Source organism: Pagrus pagrus, assembly GCF_965226575.1.
Source record: "Pagrus pagrus genome assembly, chromosome: 14".
Lineage (NCBI taxonomy): Eukaryota > Metazoa > Chordata > Actinopteri > Spariformes > Sparidae > Pagrus > Pagrus pagrus.
The window spans coordinates 13,817,240-13,843,741 of record NC_140198.1 but is presented as its reverse complement, the minus strand read 5'-3'; the positions used below and the strand labels follow the sequence as shown (position 1 = coordinate 13,843,741).

Genomic DNA, 26,502 nt, shown 5'->3' with positions numbered 1-26,502 from the left:
TTGCCACAGAGCTTATTTATGGCAATAATCCAAAATCCGATTTAAAAAATCCCATAGGCTTTTTGTCAAGGGAACCATGGCGATGCTAACTTCCCGGTGAACCTACAATAATTACATCCCCCCTGCAGTCCTCTATTCTCATCACTCGCCAGCAAACAAGATTTCAGGACAGCTGAAAAATGGAGGGACATCTTTGCTGTCCCAGTATAAACCACCGGTGTGGTCAAACAAGATAAGGAGTTCGGCCTGAGGGTGTAGTCACAGTAAAAGCCACCAATTTTAAGCATAAAGGTCAGTCTACTTCTAAGAAATACTTCTCAGCCAGTGAAAATGACTGTAAAATATCTTCTGTAGCTCTGAAAGGGCTTGGTAAAGTCCGAGAAAATAATCCTAATGATGTCATAGTGATTGTGGTTGTCTTGAGTGTCTTGTGGGTCGTCATATTTTTATTTTTTGGAAAAAACAACAGAGAAGGCAGGTTGTTACGACCCATATCGAAGTTTCTTCTTCTTTTCTCAAGGCAACGACATTTAGTGGCCGTCATTATTACAGCTGTCAAGGAAGTCAGGCGAAGTAGCATGAATAGCAACAAAGTCTGCATAGGAAGGAGGACTTTCACCCAGGACACTGCTGTTCTTGTCCAGTGTGAGAACGGAAGCCAGCGGTCCATTATTTTAACTTACTAACACAGTGAAGTTGTGTTGTCCACATTACGTAACTGAAGCTACATAAGTAACGTGGTTATTTAAAGCCAAACCACCATGTTTTCCTAAGCCTAACCAAGTAGTTTTACTAGCTGAGCCCAGCCGAAGTCCGAGCACGAGTAAGGTCCGGTTCGTCTGTCGCTGGTACAATGCAATGGTCATGTTGTTCTGGGAACGGTGATATATGTCGTCTTTGGAGTCGCTGGCAATCAAACTATTCAGTGTTTAGACATATGTATGTGTTGACTTTCTAACAGAAAAATCTGTCCCCAAGCTTATGCAAGTGCAGCAGTGACAGGCTGGATTACCATTTAAATCTATAAAAATAGAAGTATCTATCATACATGGATTAATCCAGGCCGCCCATAGGCTAAAAAAGCTTTAAGCTGAATCCTGATGTCACAATGCTGACATGCCTACAGGTAGTGTGTCAACAGGCATGTTTACAAACACATTGACCTTTATCGTATGACATTTAGCATATTACAAGTAGCATCGTCACATTCTCTGTTGTACATCAGCATGCACTAATCATTGACTCCTGAAGTGTTGAACAACCGACTGACAGTACAACATCGCCGTCCCCAGAGCCACACCGGTAGCAAAGCTAAAAATATAGCTTTCATTTGGATAAAATTCATTTAGTTTTTATTGGTGGATGATTGCCTGTAATAAGGAGTGGAAGCTGTAGATTACCCACCTGAAGCGATGATTATCGCAAACCTTAGAGAGAAATAAAAGAGATTAGACTGCGATCTGGAGCAGAGAAAGCACTGGGGGAGGGGACACACCCCCAACATCATGCGGAGGTGCAGCACATTGGAAACTCAGTTTAATGAGAGGAAGAGTTGTTGCGCTATTACCTGTGAAGATACTTCACAGGAAATAGTCATTTACAGCTCTGTGTTCATACCATCATTATACAACACACAGTACAGTCACTCATAAGTAGCCATCCCACTTCACTTTCTGCGCATCTTTCCTGCAACGCTGACACACACTGTTCAAAGAAGCCCTGAACATAACTCACCCTCGCTAACGTCAAGTGACTGACCCTCTTATTTGAGTTTCAGTTGTGTGAGTTGCAGCCAAACGCTTAAACGAATTTGAATAAACATAAAGAGGTGCACTCAAACATCAGATTAAATATGAGCATGAAAATAAATACATAAATGTGATCTTTCAAGTGAAAAACACTTACCGACTATTAGCACCGCTTATCCTTCCTTTTAATCTTAGCAAAATCTATCTTATATAATACTAAAAACCACCACTGTAGCTCGCTTATTCACTAATTGTAAATGGGTGCAGATGGTGATGTACAGTACAGTATGTTCCTATAGCTCATGAGAGGAGGTGCTGCTCACTGTAAGCCATGATACTGATGGACCCTCCCCACGTACACCGTCACATTGTCTTCAAATTAGCAGATATGTCAGTCACAGACCAGTCAGCTTGAATAATGTCACTATGCATCAGACAGCACCATGGACAGCATCTCAGACCTTCTTCAACACTGAATAATAGATGACAAAATGAGTAACATTAGTTAGATTGTTTGAAACCACATGTAAAATCCACTCGATGGTCACTTTATCAGATATATCTTAACAGTATAATGTTATTCAATACAACAGCAGGGGAATAAGAGTTATATTCACAGAGTTTGTTTGGTGAAATGTGTAAATTCAATTACATGGGTAACGCTTTGTGTTAAGGTCCTTGCAATAAGCATTAGTTAATGGGTAATAAGGCCCCTTTAAGGCCTTAAAAGATGCTAATTCTCATTATCATACAAGGTACATTTATATCAGGAAATAATGATTGAGTCCCTGAGTCCTGCTACATCTAATTTAGACAATGGAGTATTGAGGATGAGTTCAGGAGTCTCACAGCCTGGGGAATGAGGCTGCTCCGTAGTCTGGTGGTACAGCAGCAGATAATTCTGTATCTTTTGCCAGATGGCAGCAGGGTGAACAGGCTTTGGCTCGGCTGGGTGGCGTCTTTTTGTATGCTCTGGGCAGACGTCTCACTTCACCGATGTCGCTGATGCTCTGTAGATGGGTACCAGTGATGTTCTGGGCGGTTTTAGTCAGCTACCAGCGGAGCTACTTGGGCACCGCCTCTTATCAACAGTTTTTTCCCAGCTTTCAAGCTTTCCAGAATATATTTTTTGCAATACAATTTACCTTAATGTACTTACCTCCATATTTGTACTGAACCTAACGCCCAATGTTTTTGAGCCGTCTAACCCTAAAACCCTTAAAATCTAACAAGAAACATATTTATGATGCTGTTATCAATACTTATATAATCTAATAGACATATCATAATATTAATAAGCACCTTTATAAGGCCCTTATTACCTATTAACTAATGCTTCATCTCAATATAAAGCATTACTACACCTTTGTATGTAATGCAGTCCAGTGCGATACTATCACTAGCCATGACCTCAAAGCTAAAATGCTAGTGTGTGTGTGTGTGTTTGTGTGTGTGTGTGTGTGTGTGACTGCAATAAAAAGTTGGAGGCCATTGGTGTAACCCTGACCTGTGTGAAACTGTATGGAGATTATGTAACAAGTAAACCTACTCACGGTGTACTTTTACCTTTATCCAAGTCTTGAACTGCATCTCACGGTCTCCATCAGCAAACTGAACTAGCTCAGGTGTCATCATGTGACTAATTAGCTTGTCACTCATTATTAACTCCCATGCCATTATTAGTGAGAACAAGTGTCCTTGGTCTACTGCGAGACTTTCCATGTTTTTTGGGCAGCGTGAGCGTCCAGAAACTGTTGTGTAAGTACAGTACGGACCAGTTTTCTGATGTGATTTTAGAGAAATCTGCTTTGCAGCAAGAAGCCAGACCTTCTGTAAGTTACGTCCTCAAAAACAGCCACTTGGTCTTCTGAGAGTTCCTCTCCAGCTGCGCCCTCTGGCCATGAAATCAAGGACTTTGATGCAATTTGTTGGGCGCATCGGATCAAAGATAATGAAATGATAATGCGAAGGATAGTTCAGTCGCTCACTGAGATTTGCATTTTGGTCTTTTGCAAAACTTAAACATGCAAAAAATATCTCTAAAAGTGTATCCCTACAATGTCTTCTCACAGTACTTTTTATTTCTCTGGTAAGTGTTTGCTTTGTTTGTGACTTTCAGTTTCATGAAGTTAAAGTCCTGTTCGATGATTAAACACTCTGTTTTTGAAGTGTTTTTGTGTGTTTGCATACACGTTTTAATGACTTTAAATATCTTCTCTCGGGTTCAAACCCTTCTCTCAGTGAGATTTTGTCCAAGTAGACAACAAAACAACGATTTAATTCAAAGCCTGAATTACAAAATCTTCAGAAAGAAGCCAAAAATATAACTCTACATGTGAAGATGGCAACAGGTGGCCGCAGAACAGCACAGCCCTTAAAAAACAGAACAGAAATGTATCCTGTTCCTGTTAGCATTTCAATCCCTTTCATATTTTCAAAGTCAGACAAGCACTTGAATGTATTGACATTGCTATAATATACACGGTATCTCAATTCCTACAGTCATAGCACAGTTAGCTGTGTGCTCATGCTTTATATGTTTTTTTTTTTGGGGGGGGAGCAGTTTTGTGCTATCACTCAGCTTCTATTAAAGTCGGCCAATGAACGCATTTCTTAAATAGGAGACAGCTGTTCCACATAAAACAATATCAGCCCTCGAGTCGTCTTTGTTAACGTCTTTTCAAATCAATACCTAGTGATACCTCGTGCCAACGAGGAGTTAATGCAAAACAACAGGTTGCTTCCATAAAAACATGTCTTCGAGGATTATTTGACCTGCATTTAAAGGGCGCACAACACTGAATTTCTTGTTCGAGGCTGAAAAGCAACCTTTCTGGATTTGTTTTGGTTGCTATGGTAACTGTTGGTGTACCCGTGGATGTTAAGGACGTCTTTATGGTGGTGGTCCTGCTGAGCTTTCTTTTGGCAGACACTTGTAAATGTATTTTTGGCTTGTAATGAATTAATCAAAAGATGTGACAATGTTCTGCGTTGCTTTACATCATTATATGACAGCAAAATGACACGCGAACGTCAAGGTCAACAAAATGTAGTATTAGTAGAGCCTCCTTCTTGCCATAAGGCCACGATAAACGCATTTGTTCGAGTGACACAACAAACCAAAAGGGCATCATCTGCATACCTGATGAGTGAGCTGTTTATCGAACAGGTGTTTGTCCAGCATGAAGGGCAGATGCTGCAGAGCTGCTGTATCACTGCGATAAAATGCACTGACCAGGACACCCTGCCTCCTGTTAGACAAGAAACTCCAGGAGGTTTTTTGATTTTCAGGATCAATTAACCCCGCTTTCCAACAACTTCTGCACCAGAAAGACCAAAAAAAAGCTGGTATTGTAAACTTGTCAGTGGAGGCGCTGTAGTCTGAAATTCATGCATTAGGTTTTGATGCCTCCATGCCACACTCTGCCCTATGGGTGCTCTGTTAGTTTACTTTGTTTTTTCATTGATGAGGTGATCGATAAAGCTGTCAGAAAAAAACCCCTTTCATTTACACCAACTGGGCAGCAGGTCAGGACACATTCAATCGACCCCATCTTGTTTCTTAATGCATTGGTGGCACATCTGATGGCTTAAACACCCCTCCGTACCCTTGGGATGGCGTTGTTATCTGGTAATAGATGTGATATCCCGTTAAACACTGCCCTCAGCTGTTCACTTCACCGAGCTGTGCCGTGCTCTTAAATCCCACTGAGGCACTCTGACTGAGGTTAATGAGTCATCAGTCCAGCTTGCAATCGCAACAGTAGATCTCCACCTCTACATGCAGAGTGAACTACTCTTTTTTATGCCTAACATTAGTTCCTCATCTCACTTACAAGGATGCTTTCTCTCCATCAAATCAGTCAACACAGGTGTTTTAAAGCCGACACGTGCAAAACACAGTAAAATCATTGGAGGGATTTACAGTGTGAATCATTTATAAATCATTGCTGCCGTTAGACACCTAATCTGACCATCTGTTGCTGCCTCTGCCTCTCATATGTTGCCATCTTGTGGACGATTTAAAATCTGTCAGTCCTCGTTTAGCACTGATGCACCAATTAAAAATGTTCTTGGAAATTTCAGATGCAGATTTGAACCAGACGAGTGAGTTACAGCGTCAGTCTCTTCATCGCTGTAGCAGCTGTAAGAGTCGACACAACTGATCTGACTGTTTGTCCTTGAAGACACACAAAAATCCACCATAACCTATTTAAAACGAATATTATTGTTAAGCTTTTTTACATTAACATGCGTCAAACCAGCTGTTGCTTGGGTACGGTACTCAACTCGCCTCGACCGTTATCATTATTCTGAGATCTGCTTATCTGGCTTAAAAGCTGTGATTAGCCACTGCATTTACATTATCATAAAGAGGGAGAGCAACATCTTACTTAATGCATTCACTCATTCATTATTCAAAATGTTTTCATTCTTCTTTATGTATTTGTCAACTACAGTTAGCAGCTGCTTACATTTTGAGAGCGTTTTCTATCACTGAAATGTAAAACAAAAATGCTAGAAATACTTTAACATCACCCCACACTGCAACATGTGTATTCAGCCATATTTTTAATTATTCTGGCATCTGGCTAAAGTATTTGGTCTTTCATGTCATGCAGTTTGCAGTGTGACGGACAGGAATGCTGAAGTCCATCAGGAGCTGCAGTCACTTAGTGTTACCACTAGTGGGAAGCCTTGTGCCAGCAATGAGACACCAGCAGCATCTCTGCAGACTGTGGGTTACAAGGGATGAAGCATCCTCCCAGGATTCAACAAGAGGTTTGATTACGCTTCGTTTCAGAGTAACACATCCAGCAGTTAGTGCATGCAGATGATGTAAATGATGCCGTGCACTGAGGGTGTTTCATCCTTATAATCAAATAATATCCTTCTGTTGATCAATCTGTGTTTTCAGGGCGATGTTTGTGGTTATTTTCACTTCAGGTATATAAACAGTCCATTGATCAATCCTGCAATGTGACCAATAGATCACCACAGTATTTGAAAAAACATTACAATCATCTTTACACTTTTTTTAATTAACAAACATTCATTCCCAGTAGATACAGAGACTTACAGTAAATCTCTAAACGACCATAAACACAAAATATACACATGATGCTACAACCAACTTTTCAGAATGTTCATGTTCAATCTTTCATCTCCAACGGGTTAAAAAGGTTAAATCTTCATTTTAAAATGCAGTGTCTCTACATATCTACTATAACCTCAACCAATTTAAAGTTTGACCTGAACACAGTCGTCCCTTAAAGGTGCAATTCACAAGAATTAGCCATCTGTCAAATTCATTCCCAAAGCAAATAGCCTGGGGCTGCATATCAACAGGGTAAGCGCTAACTGCTGCTAACTGTAGCTGCGCTTAGCTAGTTAGCTCAGTTAGCTGTGCAACCAGCGGTTTAGACTGGGAGCTCAGGGACCAGGGCAGTGTTAGTGTTTACACAGCTAGCACAGGAGCTTTGGACCGGGATGGGACGGGGCTAGCTGGTTAGCATGCTAACTTTAGTAGATATCTCTGCAACATAATACATAGTGACAAAACTGCTATTTATGAACATTGTGTTGATTATTTTTGAATGACTTCAACTACAATTATTACATATTGCCACTTTAACTGAACTAAAAAAGGCGGCAACTGTACATGTCAAAGCCGAGGTCAAATTTGGTTATAACTTCCCAAAGAAAGCAGCAAACACATGCAGGACACACTTACGCTGCTGCACTTATAACTCAGTGTGCAGAAGTTATTAATCTCGTGTGGCTGAACATCAATTAAGAGTAAGTTTTAATGAGAGCAAACTGAGGAATTTAAGTGTTCACCCTGACAGCCAGGGGACTAACCTCTTGGATTTCTTCTGGTGGTTTTGGTCCAGACACACTCATGTGGTGTTTATGATGATCTGAGCCAAAACTCTCAGCGCTCAGCTCAGGGCTGTCTGGCAGCCTTCAGCTCCTGTGGCATCTAACTGCAGTTCATTTAACTACATGACTCAACTAAAAAACTGATAAGCACACTACGTAAGGCGTCACTGTGAACATAGAGGACAACTAGGTTTTTTTTTTTTATGTCTCTCATTAACTGTGGTGTATCAACCCAAACTGCTTCAGGAATAACACAAGTGAGGAAGAAATTTACATTAATAATAATATCTTGACACAGTTTGACCAGACTGCAGGGAATCCCTGACAACACAGTGAACTAAAATAGACCAGGGACCTCTGCTTAACTATTTGATGGCTATATCAAACTAACCCAGATTGCTGAAAACCCTCCGTCAATGCTTTGTGCTGTAACCCAGATTGAATTCTTTGCACCATGTTTTCACGACAAGCCATCAGCCTCATGTACCGCTCTGTGCTGTATACACCGATAATCACAGGGAACTGGCTTTTCTTTTCCCTTTGAGATGTGGGCGGTGATTCAGAGGTCTGGATCCAGGCTATGTATGTACAGTCATGTAACAGCAGACCAGACTGAGAGCGGTTGTCAGATCAGCGATGTATCCAGAGAGACATGTGTAGCATAACAGTCTTTCTTTCATCCATTTCTGTCAGTTTGTAGAGATTTGCTTTTCAGTCCTGAAACTAATAAATCTGATAAATCTGACTCCTTAGGTCAGTCAGCGATTTGATGGAGGGGTGAGTGGGATGCCATCTCCCTTCCCCATCCCCTAGAGGACTGCAGGGGCAGAGGAGTTAAGTTTATCTGAATATGTTGGTCTGTCTGCCTGAGTCATCGATCCTTTATCTGACTGAGGTTTGTGCAAATTAGAGAATCTATGGCTCCGACCGCGGCTCTGAAATATCAGCAGTATAACTGTGCTGCGTTCTGATAAATCCATGTCGCTGTCCGTGGTGCTGAAGTAGCAAGCTGACTTGTAAATACATCTTTTTCTCTCTGTCAGCCCTTCTGCCAGCTTCATCTCGAGTCTGATATTCTCTTGAGTCTGATATTCTCTCAACTACAAACTACAAGTACTCAGTTCTATACTATACAGTAGACTATATACTCTATAGAGTAGTGTCACCGTCATGGCCAAAGTGAGAAGTAGCAACGTGTTGTCATGGTAGAAGAAGACACTGCTGCCTGTAGTATTTCTATAATACTCCTATAATATTCCAATCGTCTGTGCTGTGGAAAATACTCGTCCAGACCACCTCTGCAACAAAATATGACAGGGAAGGCAGGACTATATATAGTTTTTACTATAGAGGGTTAGGATTAGTGTTAAAGTTGGGTTTGGGTTAGATACATTATATTCCTAAACATTTAAAAGTGGCAAATCTGAGGAAGTTGATGTAATCTCATTTCTTTGTTTCTACTCAAATGAACACCCGAATAAAAAACCTGATGTATTGTTGTAATTTATAAATTCACTCAACAGGGTCTCAAAGAGTCCACAGCTGGTTGGATAACAATCTGTTATTATATGCCAGGGAAGGTGTGCAGGAGCTGACAAGCTGTCTCCAACAAAGCATTGATTAAATGCTTCTTCCCAACCAGGTTACTTTTACCCCAGGGGGCTCTCCTGTGTTTGCTGGGGGGTAAAAGGAAAAATCAAATAGAAAAGTAAATAGAAAAGGTGATTTTTTTTTTTTTTTAAAGACATCCTCATGTTTGCATTAAGGAGGAAATTAGGATGAGCAAATTGGGGTGAATATGATTTTATGTGTGCTGCCAATCATCCTGAATCGTCACACATTAACACCAGATGACGTTGACTGTGTGTTAAACTAGTTTGCAAAGAAGCAGAAAAAAGGTGATAGTGAGCTAAAAGTACATTTCTTGTTAACAACCAGCTAAATGTAATGAATGAACAGTTAAAATACTTAGCTAAAAGTGTGTGTTTTTTCATTTGTTAAAGCAGCACTATGTAGTTTTGTTCTCAGAGGAAAATAAGGTCCCCAGAACACTGTTTAAAGCTAGAAAGGTGGCAGGGTCCGCCACATATGAACAAAGTAAAACAGTATGAAATTGTGTTGTCCTTTAAGGTCAGTTTGTTAATTAATGAATACAAACTTGAAAGGTTCTCCAACAGTTGTAAGTTGTATGACTAACAAGTTGGTATTATACCAGGGAAGGTGTGCAGGAGCTGACAGGACTTAGAGATCGTCTGTTCCCTGTCTTCAACAAAGCATCGATTAAATGCTTCCTCCCATCAAGGTTTCTTGTCCCACAGGGGGTACTTCTGCATTTGCAGGGGGGTAAGTGAAAAACCCAATGAATTATCTCAGCTTACCTCAACTAAACAAAATAGAAATGGCGATTTGATTTATTGGATATCCAGATATCGGGGGTGTAGGGGAGAGTGATGTTCTTTAGTCAGCATGTTCTGCCTGTCAGTCCCGTGTAATTGTAACAAATTAATGCAAGCTGTTGTTGACCATGTGTTAAGCTTGTTAGCAAGCGTGCAGAAGAAAATGAAGGAGTTAGCTAAATAAAAGTACTGGATAAATCATTAAAGTAATGAATAAAACATGGAAATAGTTAGCTTAATGAATTCAACTGTTGAAAAAGTTAGTAAGGCTGTCGTTACACGCAGACTAATAAACAGCTGTATCAACTAGGCTAACTAGCTAGATGTAGCCTAATTAACAGCTGAAAAAGCTAGATGTATAAGAAGTTGAAATAGTTAGCTAAATGTAGTAGGCTAATTGATAAACAGTTAAAAAAGTTATCTGAAAGTCATGAATAAATGGTGGAGATAGTTGGCTTAAATAGTGGACAAACAGAAATAGTTAGCTGAAGCTCATAGAAATGTTTGAGTTAGCTAACAGTAGGCTAATGGATGGACAGTTAGTTAGCTAAACACAATGGATAAACAGTTATTTTATGTGTACAGTGTAGCCTAAGCTTGACCAAACTATTCACGACAATTCAGTCAAAACAGTCACTCTTGTATAACGTTAACTAACCGGTTCACCATCCATTTAAAAGAACATGGTGGAAAGAAATAACAGGTGGCGTTGAAGGGGCGAGCTCATCTTACAGGACTGTGGTTGTGTCAGACAGAAAGGTTGAGAACAACTGCATTACATCATCCCTCCTGTCCTGACATTTCCATTTTACAGCAGAGAAGTGTGAGACAGTGCTGAAGTATTTGGTGTTTTTCTGATGCAGTTGATCCCCAACAGACTTTTGTCGAAGACATACTGTACAGGTCACCAGGGAGCATAAGTGACTTTGATATTGGATGCTTTTCACAGAAGATGTGGCAGCAAGGTGCATCAGAGCAGTGGTTTATAAAAGCAGGAAAATGAAAAAACGAGACGGAACAAAGAGTGAAATTGAGCTATTTAATAGATGCCGAGTGAAGAGCTCATAGAGAAGAAAACTGAAAGAAATGACAGTTGATTGAGAGCAACACCCTCGAAGAATCAGACTTACATTTCATGAGATGACGGGTGACTGAAGGCTTTGGTGAAAGGGAGCGAGGGAGCGAGGGAGAGAGAGCTGGAAAGAGAGAAAGAGAGAGATGCAGACAAAAGGAAAAAAAACATTTACAGCCTGCCCTGCCCCCTCATCACTCTCTGGGGAACGAGGGATTATGGAAATGTATAAATGCAAGAGAGAGGGAGACTGACAGACAAGGAGGAGGAGAGAGGGAAGGGAGGAGGGAGAGAGCAAATAAGAGAGGGAGGGAGGCAGAGCGATGCTATTGGTCGACCGTTATAACATCAAGCGTGATAGAAATATTTCTCTCGCAGTCTAAGAAATAGAGGAAGAGACAGACAGAACAGGTAGACTCAGGAAACACATTCAGCTCTGTTTGGAAAAACCTCTGGAAGAGATAAAAAGAAAAGGGGAAGAAGGAAAGAGGAGACAATAGAGGAGGCGGACTAATTAACTTATGACTTCTGAGGGCTGTGGAGATTTTTGCTTAACTGGAGTGATTTCAAAATCAGAATAAGTGCGACTCAACATGTAGATGTCCTGCAGGTTTCTGCTTAAAATCCCCCCCCCCCTTTTTTTTTTTCCCTCTCCCAGAATGAAATAATTTACCCCGCATGTCAAATCAAGATGTTTTTCGGAGACATCTGAGGGATGCGTCTGAGGGAAAGATGCAGAGCAGAGAATTCTGACATGGTGCCGACCCAAATTGACAGAGACGAGGACAGAGTGGACTGTTCAGTGGCAGACACGTCTCCAGCCAGACACAGGTATTCTCTACTCGATATTAAGACCGGTCGAGATATTGATCCGTGCTAACTCAAACTGTCGTCAGTGTTGTACTCTGGTATTTGAAAGTCCTCTCAGATGTGTAAATAGTTGTTTTCTTTCAAATCTGATTTGCTGTGTTTGTGTTATTTTGCTCTGAAAACAGCATCCAGTAATTTGCTTTGCCAGAATATAAATAATGTCTAAAATGCAAAGCAATACCTTGTATCTTCAGCACGTGATCAGATTGATGTGCAGATAAATCATCTCTCAAAAACTGAGCGATAAAATAAGTCATATACCAAGAGACTGTCTGTGTAAATAATAACATCTAATCTGCAAACCATGGTTGTTTACACGTGTTAAATGTGATGTAGAGATATGCGTCATTAACGGTGTTCTTGATCCAGAGCAACAGATGAACTGAAAGCCATACGACAAACTACTCAACTATCACAAGCCATAACCATCTTAGACAATAATCCTCACTGTTTCTAAAAGGCAGTGCCGTGCTCTTAGCATCGACAAGAATCCTGTGCTTCTGTTGTCGGCGTGTCTCTGTCAGACACTTTGTGGTTTGCATTACTGCGAGGAGAAAGAGGAAAAAAAAAATGTGTAGGCTTTGTCTAAAGAGAAACTACATGGAGGAGGAGGAGGAGGAGACAGACATTTTGCCTGTCAGAGACTGAAGAGAGGAGCATCAGGGCCAACGACAGACAAATGTGGCTGTGAACAGACAATATAAGTGCTTCCTAAATCAAAGCCAGAGAGGGGTCGTCCTGCTGTGAGCTAAACAACGAGAGACAATGAGAGGAAGCGGTGGAGCCACTGCTCACGCTGATTATTGATTGTTACTAAAACTGTGCTTTACCTACCTGGACGACACAGACTCAGCTCGCGTCGGGGGGCGAGAACAGACGAGAGCCTCCACTAAAAGAGGAGGGAGAAGGGGCATTTAGCCAATAGAGAGGCAGAGAGCAGGGGCGAAAGTTCCCTTCCTCTCTCTCGACCCATCCCGTCGTCAGGCTGGCTGGCACGGCCATGGCGTTCACCTTTGCGGCCTTCTGCTACATGCTCACCTTGGTGCTGTGCGCTGCCCTCATCTTCTTTGTCATATGGCAGGTGAGTAGCAATGTGCACGCTGAAAAACCGCTGCGCACACACACACACTCAGAAACTAAAATGTAGGGCCTGTGAACGTCCACACTTCATCCCACACAGGCAGACAAATACATCCACCTACTCACAGTTGTACAACACTGACAGGAGCGCAGCACACACACACACACACATGCACACACATCTCGCTCAGGTCCTCTAGAGGTAATGACATGCATAAATATGTCTGTGGGATCTCAAAGAAACCCTCAGTGTTATTGTACTTCTGTGTGACTGACATGTTGAATTGGCTCTTAAAAGCCACCGAGTGACACTTTGTTCCTTTTCATTTAAATCAGCCAGTGAAGCCATAATTGGCTGGATAAAGAGGAATTTTTGACCACATTACACCAGAGGAGCAGGAGATGCTCGAGCCTGGAAAGCACAGTGTGGTTTTTCATCTGTTTCCATACAGAGACTTTAAGCGACCTGCTTAACACGCTGGTTTCTCACTGACTGGGGCTGTTCTGACCCTTAAACACCCTTTAACGACAGATTTCCAGCCGGCTCGGCTCCTCCACATTAAAGCGACCCGAGATCCTTAGAGAGCTGACAACAAACACTTCCTCAAACACCTTGTTTCGGGTTCATGCTTCTGCAAACAGCGCTAAATGAGTACAGGGAGGCAGCAAAACACAGTGATCATAAATTTCACTGCCAGACTGTTTCTGAAGCCGTCCGCCTGAGGCTCTCTGGGTGGAATTTGCACAGATATCACTGGACGCCGTTGCACTCGGTTCGCTGGTTACACAAGTGGCGAGTCAACAAACACTTTGCCTCGATCTCTCCCCTTTAACATTCGATCCCCGGAGGCAGGAATCATGTGAAATACATAACGTATCATTATGAATATAAGACTTGAAATGACTAACGTACCAATTGACTAAGTGGGTGAGACTACATATGAGTCAGTCAGTGTGTCTGTGTGTGAGAGAGACGGGGAGAAGCGTGCGTCTGGCTCAGCACTCATCCGTGTGATTGAAACGCGTATCAAACCGATTCTGCTCACCCCTTCCCCCAGTCTGCCTCCACCCACGGGCACAGCACCCCAATTCTATGTGGCTCTCAACCAATCAGGACGTTTGTTCACTGCTATAGTAACCATGGAGCCCGCTGAGGGGCTCACCATGTCGCCATGGAAACTGCATCTGTTTACAACGTGTGAAGGAGGACCAGGGAGAGCCGTGTAGACTCGGAAATATCTCAAACGGATTGAAGTGTTATGTTTTCATATTATCAGTCAGATGCTCACTTATCTGCAAATAATGTCTGTTTTTTTTTATTGCTTTTCAATGAGCCGTCAAAGTGAAGCGGAGCTGTTTAGAAGCCGAAGTGATGATAAGCACAGCGGGTGGCATTTACACTGACAATTATTAGTGTTTTTATGGAGCTATTAATCAGGGAGCCGGTGAGAAAAACAATCACTCATCTTCGCCTCACAGGGAGCAGTTAGAGAGCTATCAGCGAAGTGACAATGGCATTGTTTTCTCTGCAGTGTGCTCAATTCAATGTCTTCTGATGTTTCACTGAAACAGCCCTGGAAATTGTTTTTTTTTGTATTGTTTTTACGTACAGTATAAACTCAACAAAGCATATAAGTCATACATTTTGTCAGATATGCCTGCCTGATTATGATTAAGTAAATAAAGAGTTCATTTGCAGCAACAGATAAACAACATTCTTAAAATGAATAAACCAACACCAGCTTGATTGAGTTTTTTAATTTAAAACATGAAAAGAAATGAGATATCTTACCAAAACAAACCGACAGTCAGTCTGATTGATATTCCTCAGAGCCCACCAAAAAAAAGGAGAAAAGACATGATTTGGTAAAATGAATCAAAACAGAGATATCTGTTTTCCAAATTAAGCCTTCAAATTATAGATATTATTTAAATCGAGTTAACTTGACAGCTGTTTATGCCTGCAAGGTCCTTCGTCGCTTCAGATGTGGACTTCATTAAGAGACTGGTAGAAATTTTAAAGGAGATGGAAAACAGAAAACTAGAAATGGCGCGTACCTCTACCAAAGCCCAACAGTCCCCTTTAATTCAATCAAGCCTCATGCAATATGAAATAAAAGATATTTAATTGTTTTATTTATTTAAATCTCCTAGATCCAGGTTTTTATTTGGTTCGGCATCAAATTGTACTCACTCATAGATACCAGCCACCTAAATATGCCTGATTTATATCACGACCCATGCACCAAGGGGGCCACGGCTCTAGAGCGATTGTTGGCCACCCCACTGGCACCCCCTCGGGAGTGCCCTGCCACCTTTGCAAGTGCTCCCCTGCCGAGCATTAGCCCATGAATAAAAATGATTGAAATGACAAATGAAATGTCTAAAAAACACCCTCTCGTAATGTTAAAAGAAAAAAACATTCCTGTACCTTTATCCGAACCATACCAAAAGTTAATGATGTCTATTCTCCTCCTTGGCGGAGGTAAGAAAGGTGAAAACTAACACTGTGCGACAACATCCAGGATTTTAGCTCGTTCGATAAAAACGCTTCATAATGACTCATGGTATAAGCACAATCAGAGCTCATATACAGTGTGAGGAGAAAGAGCAAGGCTGTCAGTAATTATACATGTTCTCATTCAACATTTAATCACCATGTGTGCTCGAGCTGCAGCTGTACAAGATGTAGCCAGTGTGCAGTAAACTGTTCCAAGTTACCATCCCAGTACAACAGTATTACACAACAGGCTTTGTGTTGAAAAGATACCAACAACATCTCATGTTTATTTGATATACTGTATTTACATTACAGTTGTGTGCATTCACTGGTGCTCTGAAGGTAACTAATTGAAAACAAACTCACATGTCTGTTATTTTTCAGATCATTGCGTTTGATGAGCTTCGCACAGACTTCAAAAACCCCATTGATCAGAGCAATCCCACCAGAGCGGTAAGAACCCTGCTGCTTCCCTTCTTTCAACAGTGATCAAACCCTCGTGTGTCCACAGAAATCTCCTCTTTTCAGTGATCTACACATAAAGACTCACAACAAACTGAGGGTTCCCCTCCAAAAATGTCGCATATGACCCTAAATATATCAGTCAATGGCACAAATTCCCAAAGCTGAGTTTAGAAGCGCTCATAGAGCTCATAAATAAACAGCACAGTGTCATTTAATGGCTGTAATGGCAGGCATGATTTCATGTAAATGGAGGTTTGTGTGATTTTGGAATGAAATCTCACAAATGTTTTATTCAGCCACATTTAGCCCCTCCATTAATTAATCAACATCAAATATTTGTACTACTTTGAAAAACAATTCCTGCTAATCCAACAGCAGTCTAGGGCAGCATTTGCCTTGAACGCTCATTTGTATGCAGATTGAAGCAATCAACCTTCCACAAAGACGGCGGCTCGTTGGCTTAATCAATTAAAGAGATTGATGCAAATGAAGCCGCTGTTTATACAAAGAGATACTGAGCTGTCGCCACAGTAAAAGTGCAGGTACAAGGTTTCACCTCAGTGTGACGAGTGCAAACTTATTCACTTGAGTCAGATTTGAGTTCAACAAGTTCTCTAAAGTGGAAAAACATTCTGGCAAAAAAGACCTGAAGTAATTAATTATTTGAAGGTGGGCTATGCAACTTATTTACAGGCCTGTGAATAAACAAAAAGAGAGAGCTCTTAAAACATGAAGTAGCAGTTTACATGTACTTTAAAGGTGCAATATGTAAGAGTTGTCCACCTCTTGAATTCATACTCCAAACAAACACAAGGGGTTGGCATATCACCAGAGTAAGTGCCAAGTGCTGCTAAGTGTAGCTGCCATTAGCTAGTTAGATTTGAGCTTGTCGTGGTATTATGAGCATGGATAGGCTGACTGATTAGCATGCTAGTGTCAGTAGATATCTCTGCAACACACTATACAGACATCTTTGAGATAACATAAAAACTCTTGTTTCTTCGCATTCTGAAAATTAGTTGATTTTTTAAATTTAAATTAGAAGTGAAAGATCTTTATTGACTCATTTTTTGTGCCTAAATAAACTTAATGAACAAACTCTTTGTTTTCATGACTGATAAACTAACTGACCTCAAAGGACAACACAATTTCATACTGTTTTACTTTGTTTATATGTGGCGGACCCTGCCACCTGTCTAGCTTCAAACAGTGTTCTGGGGACCTTATTTTCCTCTGAGAACAGCTTGTTTATTCAGTTATGGAAAAAATTAAAATATTTCTGAGTTTGTATTATTACCTCATTAATATCATAAACAAATATTCTTCTCCAAAACTACATAGTGTCCCTTTAAACTTAAATTCTTACATATTGCACCTTTTAATAAGATTTTGTCCAACACTTGTCTTGTGCATATTTCTTTCAAAATCAAGTGTCAATAATGCATAAACGGCATTATTCAGTTAGCAAGTTAACAGCAGCTGTGAATGTCTTTTTCACAAGTTAGCTAATGTTCTAGCAATCATGTGACCCTGCATCTGAACTGCAAAGTGATGAGGAGTGGGAGAGGAAACTGTGAAAGCCAACTGTGGGAGTGTGGAGGCACGCCAGCTACAGGGGGTGGACACAATAACGGCAACACCTGTAAAATATAATGCAATCCAGTTGCTCTGCAAATAAATACTGTCGTGAGTGTTCAGTTCAAAGTGGACGTGTTATTTTCCCTCTTCAGTTGAAGATGGGGGGCTTGTTTCTCCGACAACACATACTGTACCTAACACGACGAGCTTTGTGACAGCAGGACTTGTATTAAGGCTGCTCTGGTGGATTACATTGTACAGGTGTTTTTTCAATCGATAACGAGCATCATCTTAAATGATGTCAGCTTGTCAGATGCGTTCAGACAGAACATGATCAGCCAGGGTGTGATGCTGCCAGTCTCTCCCAAAATCAATAAACTGCACAAACACAGGAGAACAAACAACATGGTGACAGCCTTTTGAAAATAAACAGCAATTATTTCAGAGAGCAACGCGTGTATGCTCACCTGCTGCTGGCTACAAAAAGACACAAGCAGTAAATATTTGTCAGTGAGAGAGAAATCAGAAAGGAACATAGTGAAAGAGACTGAACATGTGTCTCCAAAGCAAGCATTAATCACAGTTACAGTCTAAAAGGGAAAGACAGGAGACATTGTGATTGGCTGATTAGGGGCTACAGAAAAATATATTGCCCTTTTTTTCCATTCTTACCTCCCACTTCATTTGACAATAGTAAGATTTCTAACTGCCCTGCCTCCTGTATGTGCTCTGAATTTTGTGAAATGTCTCCACTGCCTTTAATTCATGTCTGCAGTGGCGTTTCCTTAGTTGTGACAATTAAATATTCAGCGTGAAACAGGACGACCTTACACTAATTAGGGCACTTTAGAGAGGCTGCAGACTATAAAATCCAAGCAGCCTTACTGCAGGACAAGAATTTACGAGTGCAATTGCAAACCATAAGGCGTATATTAGCTTAGCTGAAGGGTCTAGCACTGTTTCTTTACATTTAGGGCGCACAAAGCAAGCAAAACAAAGAAAATGACCAAAACCAGTGAGGCTGGAGCACCTGTGTCCGGGTTTGGAGGCTGGATGTTGTAGATTCAGGGCAAAATCCACTTTCAGGTCACCAGGGGAGTTTGAATTTATGTGCTCAGATTCATAAAAGGTGCAGCCTGTGGCTCCCGGCTAAAGGTAGCGGACATCACAAGGTCCTCCATACTGTAACTAAGATAGATGCCTCGATGTGTCACACAAGTAGTGTTGAGGCTTCATTATATAGAGAGGAAACAAACATCAGTATGGCTTTTACAGTGCATGTGAATATAGAGATATAGAGAAGATATAGCATATACTGCTTATCCACTTAATATATTGTATGTTTACAAAACAAATTCAAAATCTGTCAGTTAATTACCTGGCTACTGGTACTTTTATTTATCAGCTCTCTAAACTGATTAATATGTGAACGTGTGAGTGAACTGAAGCAAAACATCTCATTTGTCTTGCTGGCTAATCAATGGGCACTTAAATAAAACATCACCATAGAGGCCACTAGCTGCTAGCAAGTAGATACAGAGGAAGATGGATGTCTTTCATTTCTAAAACTGTTCATTGAGGCCATTCTCACAGAACACTGAAGACTCAAAACAGCCCAGTTTACAGGCAAAGTGCAAACATCGCTGTCCTCATTGCTTTAAATGTGGCAGCTGTGGCTTTCTCTACAACTCACAATTATTTTTTTACATGTTTGGATGCATGACTGAAATATATTTAACTATAATATGAAAGACGACTTAAGAGTTTGAGATAGGAAATGAAATTGGTTAAACAGACAGTTAATTATACTGTTACTTTTTCAGTGGCTGAGGTAGAGGTATGTGATATGTTGCATACCCATACACAAATGAAGATATATGGAATTTCATAAATGGACATATATGTCCAGCCCATTTATGTATGTAAATTACATATGCTGGCATATATATCACATATGTAATTATGTATACATATAAATAAATACTTGTATAAATGTGTAATATACCCATTTTACCATAGGTATTTCATATATGTTAAAACTGTAAATATCTTAATTACATTTATATTGTTAACTTGTATGGCCACAGCATATAATACCATATAAAAAGTCAACATGTAGACATTTTTCATAAATGTACATATACACATTTTACTATGGGTATTTCATAAATATTATAAACCTATATCTCCATATATTTAGTTATGTATGTATTTAATAATCACATATTGCCACACAATTGCTTGACACAATTAGTGGAAAGAATGAAGAAATATGCAGACTGTTAATCAGACGTTTTCTGTATTTGCACTCCACAGAGGGAAAGGATCCTCAACATTGAGAGAATCTGCAACCTGCTTCGCAGGGTGAGTAATAGTTGTTCTGTACCTGCTGCTGCTGGTGGATGACTAAAACAGAGGTGCTTCAGACAAAAATGACCATTCGTCTTTCTAAGCATTGTGAGGACCATGACGCACACTGATTCATTTCACATGTAGCCCACCATCACAGCTCTGCAGTCATGTAGCAACGGAGAACACTGAAGCGGGTTTGTGTGTGTGTCGTGTATTTTAAGGATTTCAAAAAGAAAGAAACAGACTGTCCTTGAAATGTGACATTTATGGAGGCCATTTTTAACATGTGTGTGTTGGAAACAGTGATTGAATGTAACAAAGTACATTTACTTAGTACTGTAGTACTGTACTTATGTACTACTTTGAGGTGCTTGTACTTAACTTGAGTATTCCCATTTTTTGCTACTTCCACTCCATTACGTTTGATAACTGTGGGTACTAGTTACTTCAGATTACAATGAGAATGAAGTATCAGAGCCAAAGTAGTGCATTTTTTTAATACCTTTTTTTTAATTGGTAATTGGGTATGAAAAAAAAAACACTGATTCCAGTTATCTGAAAAATGCTGAACATCTGATTAGATGACACATATTTGTTTAATATCATTGCCATAGTGCAAAATACAGTTTCAATTAATTTTAATTGTTGCAGAGGGAGATAACATGCAGAGAGGTACACATTTCATCTTCAACATGGATTTATTTAGCTCAAACAAGAACGCCCACAAATGCAGAGCAGGATGCAGTAGAAAGAGAAAAACAAACTGTCTCCTGATCAATGTTTTAAATAGAAAGGTGATCAATCCAGCCCTGTAACCAGACTAAATTGCCATTTTGTTTCAGTTCATTATTCAGTTTGACATTTTGTTCACTGCAACTCTGCCCAGAGGGTTATATGTCCCCAACCAATAAGTGGTGATGCATCTGCTCTGTCAACAGTATTGTCAGTCGACAGAGTAGTTGTAAAGGTTGCTTGGAGCAGTAAAATGTTGCCGTGTCCAGGTAAAAAAAGACAAACAAGCAGTCAGGACTTCCTTAAGGTTGTAATGTCACAGCTATGCAGTGACTGTGGGCGGTGCATGCTCAGGCCTGTGAGAGCTGACCAATCACAGCAGGCTGGTCTTTTCCGTTTAAAATCCTGTCTGCGTGTGTTTGAAACTATATTTGTAGCAGTAGAGAGTCATGAGTACCATTAACACCTTCTCTGTGAAAGTAGTTATAGCACAACACGCAACTCACGAGTGTTTTCCAAGAGTTGTTTCAGTGCAAATAAAATCTGCTCAGTTTCTAAGGGACGTTCAGACTTATAAGCCGACTCTCTGTGTCTCCTCTGTTTAGCTGGTGGTACCGGAGTACTCCATCCACGGGCTCTTCTGCCTGATGTTCATGTGTGCCGGAGAGTGGGTCACACTTGGCCTAAATATCCCGCTGCTCTTCTACCATCTGTGGAGGTACAGTCCCATAACAGATGTCTGGTAAGCAGCTTCCGTTGGGCCAGTGTGAGCGTGAGCCAAAGATCTCTTCTTTTTTCCAGGTTTTTTCATCGGCCGGCTGATGGGTCAGAGGTCATGTACGATCCTGTCAGTGTGATGAACGCGGACATTCTCAATTATTGCCAGAAGGAGTCCTGGTGTAAACTGGGCTTTTATCTGCTCTCTTTCTTCTATTATCTCTACAGGTAAGTGTAAATTCACAATCTTATCATTGTACTGTTGCTTGGTTAGGTTTCAGCGATGCCATTTAGACTTGTTGTGATGTTGAAAGAACTTGTAAAAGATGCAGAAAAGCAGCAAAATCAGTGTTTTCTCCCTATTTTCCCATCTGTTGCCATGGCCTATTTCCTGCTGAAGTATGGTCTACGCCTTGGTGAGCTTCTAACAGGAGACAGGAGACCTGGAGGAATAAAAGGAAGAAACTATAAGAAAGACTCAGAGGAATAAATGGAGACATCAACTCTTCCTTTCTCCATGTATCCTTCCTATCACTGGCTTGGGTTTTCAACAATCTAACTTTGGACAAAAACCAGAAGACCAATCTGAGTGATAATGTGAATGTAAAGGTTGCCTCCGCTCCATTATATCGCTTTATCCCAGATACCGCTGTCGGACGGCTGGACACATTTTTCGGAAGGATTGAAATGAAAGTGAAAAGAAGGAGGACGCAGCAGGTGTTTGTGTTGCCTTTGACCCATTGTACGAAATAACAATATATTTCTGAAGGGCTGGAGTTTTCCCATGCTGCTCTTAACCGATCCAGTCGCTCAACTCACTGTGAATCTCCAAACACTTAGGGGCTGGAAAACAAAACAATACGTCTGTATTCTTTGACTCTGAAAAGCAGGATTGTTCTGATATCATTCCATGTATTTAAGATGATAGTCACCTCTAATAGCAAACCACTGCTTTGATTGTGTTACAGGTACATGAAACTGTTAGACACAGGCTAAAATGTAGAGGAGAACTATACCGTACTGTAAGAAATGCAGAGGGCCGGGTAGGGAAATAACAAAATAGGGCGAAGGACTTCACGCCAGCCTCTGCAGAAAGTCAAATTTAACACCATAACAAAAACAAAAAGGTATTAATCATAGAAGTTTGACTTCGAGGGTCAGTGCTTGTAGTGTGCATTCAGAATAAGTATGTCCATAGCTGTAAGGACGTATTTTGTGCTACATGCTAGGTTCATGCTTTCCAAAGAGCTTCATGCTCAAACATACATATAAAGCCAAAAGTTTATATCTGAAAAACATTGTGCCAAATTAAGAAGTAGAAAAGAAAAGTGCTTGCAGTTTCTTCATCTCAAAGTTTTTAAGGCCTTTCTTTACACACGTTCGATTCTGGCACAATGTTTTTTCCTTGAGAAAATAGTTAGTTCTGTTGTATTTTTAGTGTGCAGGGAGCGCCTTATTTCCAGTGAAGTTTACTCTTACTCATCTGCATCTATACTATAGTCGTTTTAGCACAGCAACTTTTCTCTGATCCGAGGTAGAATATAGAAATATCATGTACAAAAAGCAATTAAAAACAGCAAACTAGCAATGTAATATGATTCATGAGTCATAACGACGCAGTGTTATTCAGTGTATGTAATAACAGTGAGTGGGACACGAGTGGCAGACGAGGCGATAATGATTTATGACAATGTTTAAGTTATTCCCGAGTGTGAAGTCATCTCGGTACAATCATACAGTTTCACAGGGGACAGATTCACGTTGCCGATGACCAAGATGTGTGAACAGCAAAGCCTTTCCTGAGATGGTGCTGCCTTTGCTATCGTGTGTTCATTAGTTTGATCTATTTGTAGATAAGTGATGGTTCAAATGTGTGATTTTAACATCGGTAGAAAAACAAACTCTGGAGCTACGTACGTCAGCTCCGAGTGTAGTAAATGGTGGTGATGACATGTTTGGTATATCAACTGTGGGACTCAATTAGGAAAAAATGTCTCGAATACTGCAGCCTATTGAAGTAGTTTCTAATGTGTCAAAATAAATACAACTAAATTTACACTACAACTACAAATACACTGATGATCAGGATCGATTTACTTTTACTGTTAAAGGTGCAATAAGTAAGAATTGGCCACCTGGCAAACTCATACTCAAAACAAACGGGGCAGTATATCACTAACCACTAACTGTAGCTGCCATTAGCTAGTTAGCTCGGTTAGCTGTGTGAGCTCGGAGCACCACAGGAGTGCTGTTGTTTGCAGATTATCTCGGGAAGGTTGGACCAGGATGGTTACAGGCTAGCTGTTAGCATGCTAACTTCATTAGATTTCTCTGCAACACAATACATATACATCATAACATCCAAACTGTTATTTCTTTACATTCTCTGAATACTTTTAGATCATTTTTGAATGTTAAATAAAATATGATTAAGATAAATGAAATTCTTACATACTGCACCTTTAAACAGGAAAATAACACTTGGAAATTTAAATAAAGAACACACAATATATATACATACATAAATATAACTATTACCAATGTGAATTAAATAGCATTTCCACAGGATAAGGCTGACCTAATTCTGTAATTTAGTTATTGTCAACTGATTCCACAAAGAGACTATAACCAACAATGGCCCATACTGGCACCTGTTTCTATCAGAGATGTAAGTATTTAAAAACTAATCACAAATATATTGATGGAGTTTCGCAAAAGGCAAAATGATTTCCTTAAACAGCTGGGCACTGTAGTTTTTAGCAAATTCCATACAAACGGGAGAAAATGGTGCATTTCTTATGGACTATTTTCAGCAACGGACAAATACACGTTTGCTACACTAGTATTTACATCAGCAGGACAGCATGAAGGGGATTCAACATAAACTACAGTGATCATGTCGACCACAGTGAAGGAAAATGTCACCCAGTGTAACAGCGGGGTTCAGTTATGTGTTTGATTTGGTGAAATAGCTCAATGGCACTGAGGAGGCTGAGCTTTTGTTACACAGGCTTTGTTGGTTCTGGTCTTTTCATAGGTTTTTGACAGTAAGAAAAATATAGAATATCATCCGTTTCGTCCTTTGCATAACGGTTTAATTCCCACTCCAAAAGTGTTTAAATGATTCATACATCGCTTTCAAAAATTTGACTGATTGATGGCGGACGTACTAGAAAATGCTTGAAATCTGGATACAATGTAGCCTCTTTCATTCCTATTAAAGCTGCTCAGTGGCACATTAAGCACAAAAAGTCTGACCTCCCAGCTATAAAATTATCCTGGATCTTGCATGTTGTGTGGCCCATAGAGCGTGCACATTAGAGACTTATGCCGGCTAACTTCTGGTTTAGCGCCCGGCTAACTTGAATAGAGATAAAATCATTAAATCCCGCTGCTCTGGGTTGTGACGCACAAAAAATGTCCCCACCGTTTTACAGCAGCTTCTTTCACAAAGTAAGCTTATGGAAAAAGTCTTTTTGGGCCCCAATGCATCACGTGACGATGTAACTACGCAGTTATGAAAGTTGACCTCATAGCCTGGCGCTCTTCCAGGGGGACCATCACAAATACGCGCCAAATCTATTTTTGACGAAAGCGAAGAGTCAATTTGCACAGAACCAGGCAGGAAGTCTGACAACCAGACATAGAGCATCCTGTACATTTTCAACATAAAAACACTCGGGATGTAAAACTCAACAACATTGGAAATATCGACACAGTTAAAACAAACAAAATACAACATATATAGCACAATATGAGTTAGTCAAAGTTATCAGGCAGGCACACGCAAGGTCAAAAGGTTAGTCATCTAAAATGTCAAATTACAGCTTCACTGCAGAAGATGTTCGAGTTTAAAAAACATTTTGTCCTCACTGCTGCACAAACACACAAACACACACAGACACACACACTTGCGTCAATCACAGTCCTTTTTCATGTCACTTTGATACTAATGAGAGGTTCAGAGGGAGCAGCTCGAACCGCTCGTGTGATCTGAATCTCAACCAAACTGCCACATTTACTTTGGCTGAGGCAACTTTAATAGTCTGCCGGTGTTCCTGAAGACACGCAGTAGACAGTACATGTTGTGCCAAATTAATGTTCCCAGTACAATAATCACAGGACACTGAGACCTCAAAAAGCTGCCAACAATGTGAGCGTGTTGAGTCGGGACAATCACTATTAAAGCACAGGAACACGAGGGGATGAGGAGAAACACAGCTCGGTTGAATGTCATTATGTAGTCGCTCTAAACAAAGCATTTTAGAAAACTGTATTTAAGTATATCTATTTGTATCTGTCTTTTATACATTTATCATCAATGTACGCTACAGTAAATTTGGTGGATTACTTTATATTTATTAGGTTACACTATGATGTACAGTTAATAAACAGCGATTCTCATGCCATATTCTAATAAAACAGTAATGCCAAAAAGATCAGCTCTCAGTTTCTTGTTTCCTGTCACTTCTTTGGCCATCTGTGAGGAGTCGTGCAGACGTGCCCAGAGGAGAAAAACACAACTCTGAGGGCGATGAGAGGAATTTGTAAGCGGGGCTACTGAGTGGTGCATTAGGAGACGAAGTGCCACACGGAAAGCTGTGGAATAAACAGCTGCATTTAGAAGTGGCTTCGGAGACATTCACACAGGCTCTTTAAAAGCACAGAAATAAACCTAATTCCCTGAAAATGCCTCACAAATGCGAAAAGAGCTTCTACTGGAGAGGCAGCAAAGTGAGGATGGTAACCTTTCATTAATGTCTGCACCTCCCCAACGCCAGCATATCAAATTATAGAGCGAGGGATGGTAAAAACAAAAGTTGATGATGAAAATGTCGCCGCAGCTGTAACACATTCAACGTTTTCTGACATTTTGATGTTCGGATACAGTCGTTCTCCTGTATTCAAGAGCAGAAATTGCTGAGTGTGTCTCTGAGGAGGCTCGGGGACTCATTTGTAGGCTCTGTAAGGTTTGCCAGGTTATCACTTGTCTAAATAATGATTCAGACGGAAAGCAGAGCAACAATGAGGCTTTCAAGCCGGCGTCTTCCCTCTGTTTGAAAAGGACATATCGTTCCCCGCTGTCACCATGGAAACTAAATTGTATTA

The 26,502-nt window shown here is 40.5% G+C and overlaps 1 protein-coding gene across 2 annotated transcripts; it reads left to right on the top strand.

Moving 5' to 3' along the window:
• Positions 1-11,436: 11,436 nt before the first annotated feature.
• On the top strand, positions 11,437-25,832 carry cnih2 (cornichon family AMPA receptor auxiliary protein 2). Of its 2 annotated transcripts, XM_084374153.1 has the most exons (7): positions 11,437-11,930; positions 12,817-13,050; positions 15,934-16,002; positions 19,909-19,956; positions 21,282-21,394; positions 21,478-21,621; positions 21,794-25,832. In XM_084374153.1, the coding sequence occupies exons 2-7, from the start codon at positions 12,970-12,972 to the stop codon at positions 21,819-21,821; spliced, it is 483 nt and encodes a 160-aa protein (XP_084230279.1). In that variant the 5' UTR covers positions 11,437-11,930; positions 12,817-12,969; the 3' UTR covers positions 21,822-25,832. The 2 variants fall into 2 exon arrangements, with proteins under 2 accessions (XP_084230279.1, XP_084230278.1); XM_084374152.1 differs by having other exon boundaries at positions 11,437-13,050.
• The last annotated feature ends 670 nt before the right edge of the window (positions 25,833-26,502 follow it).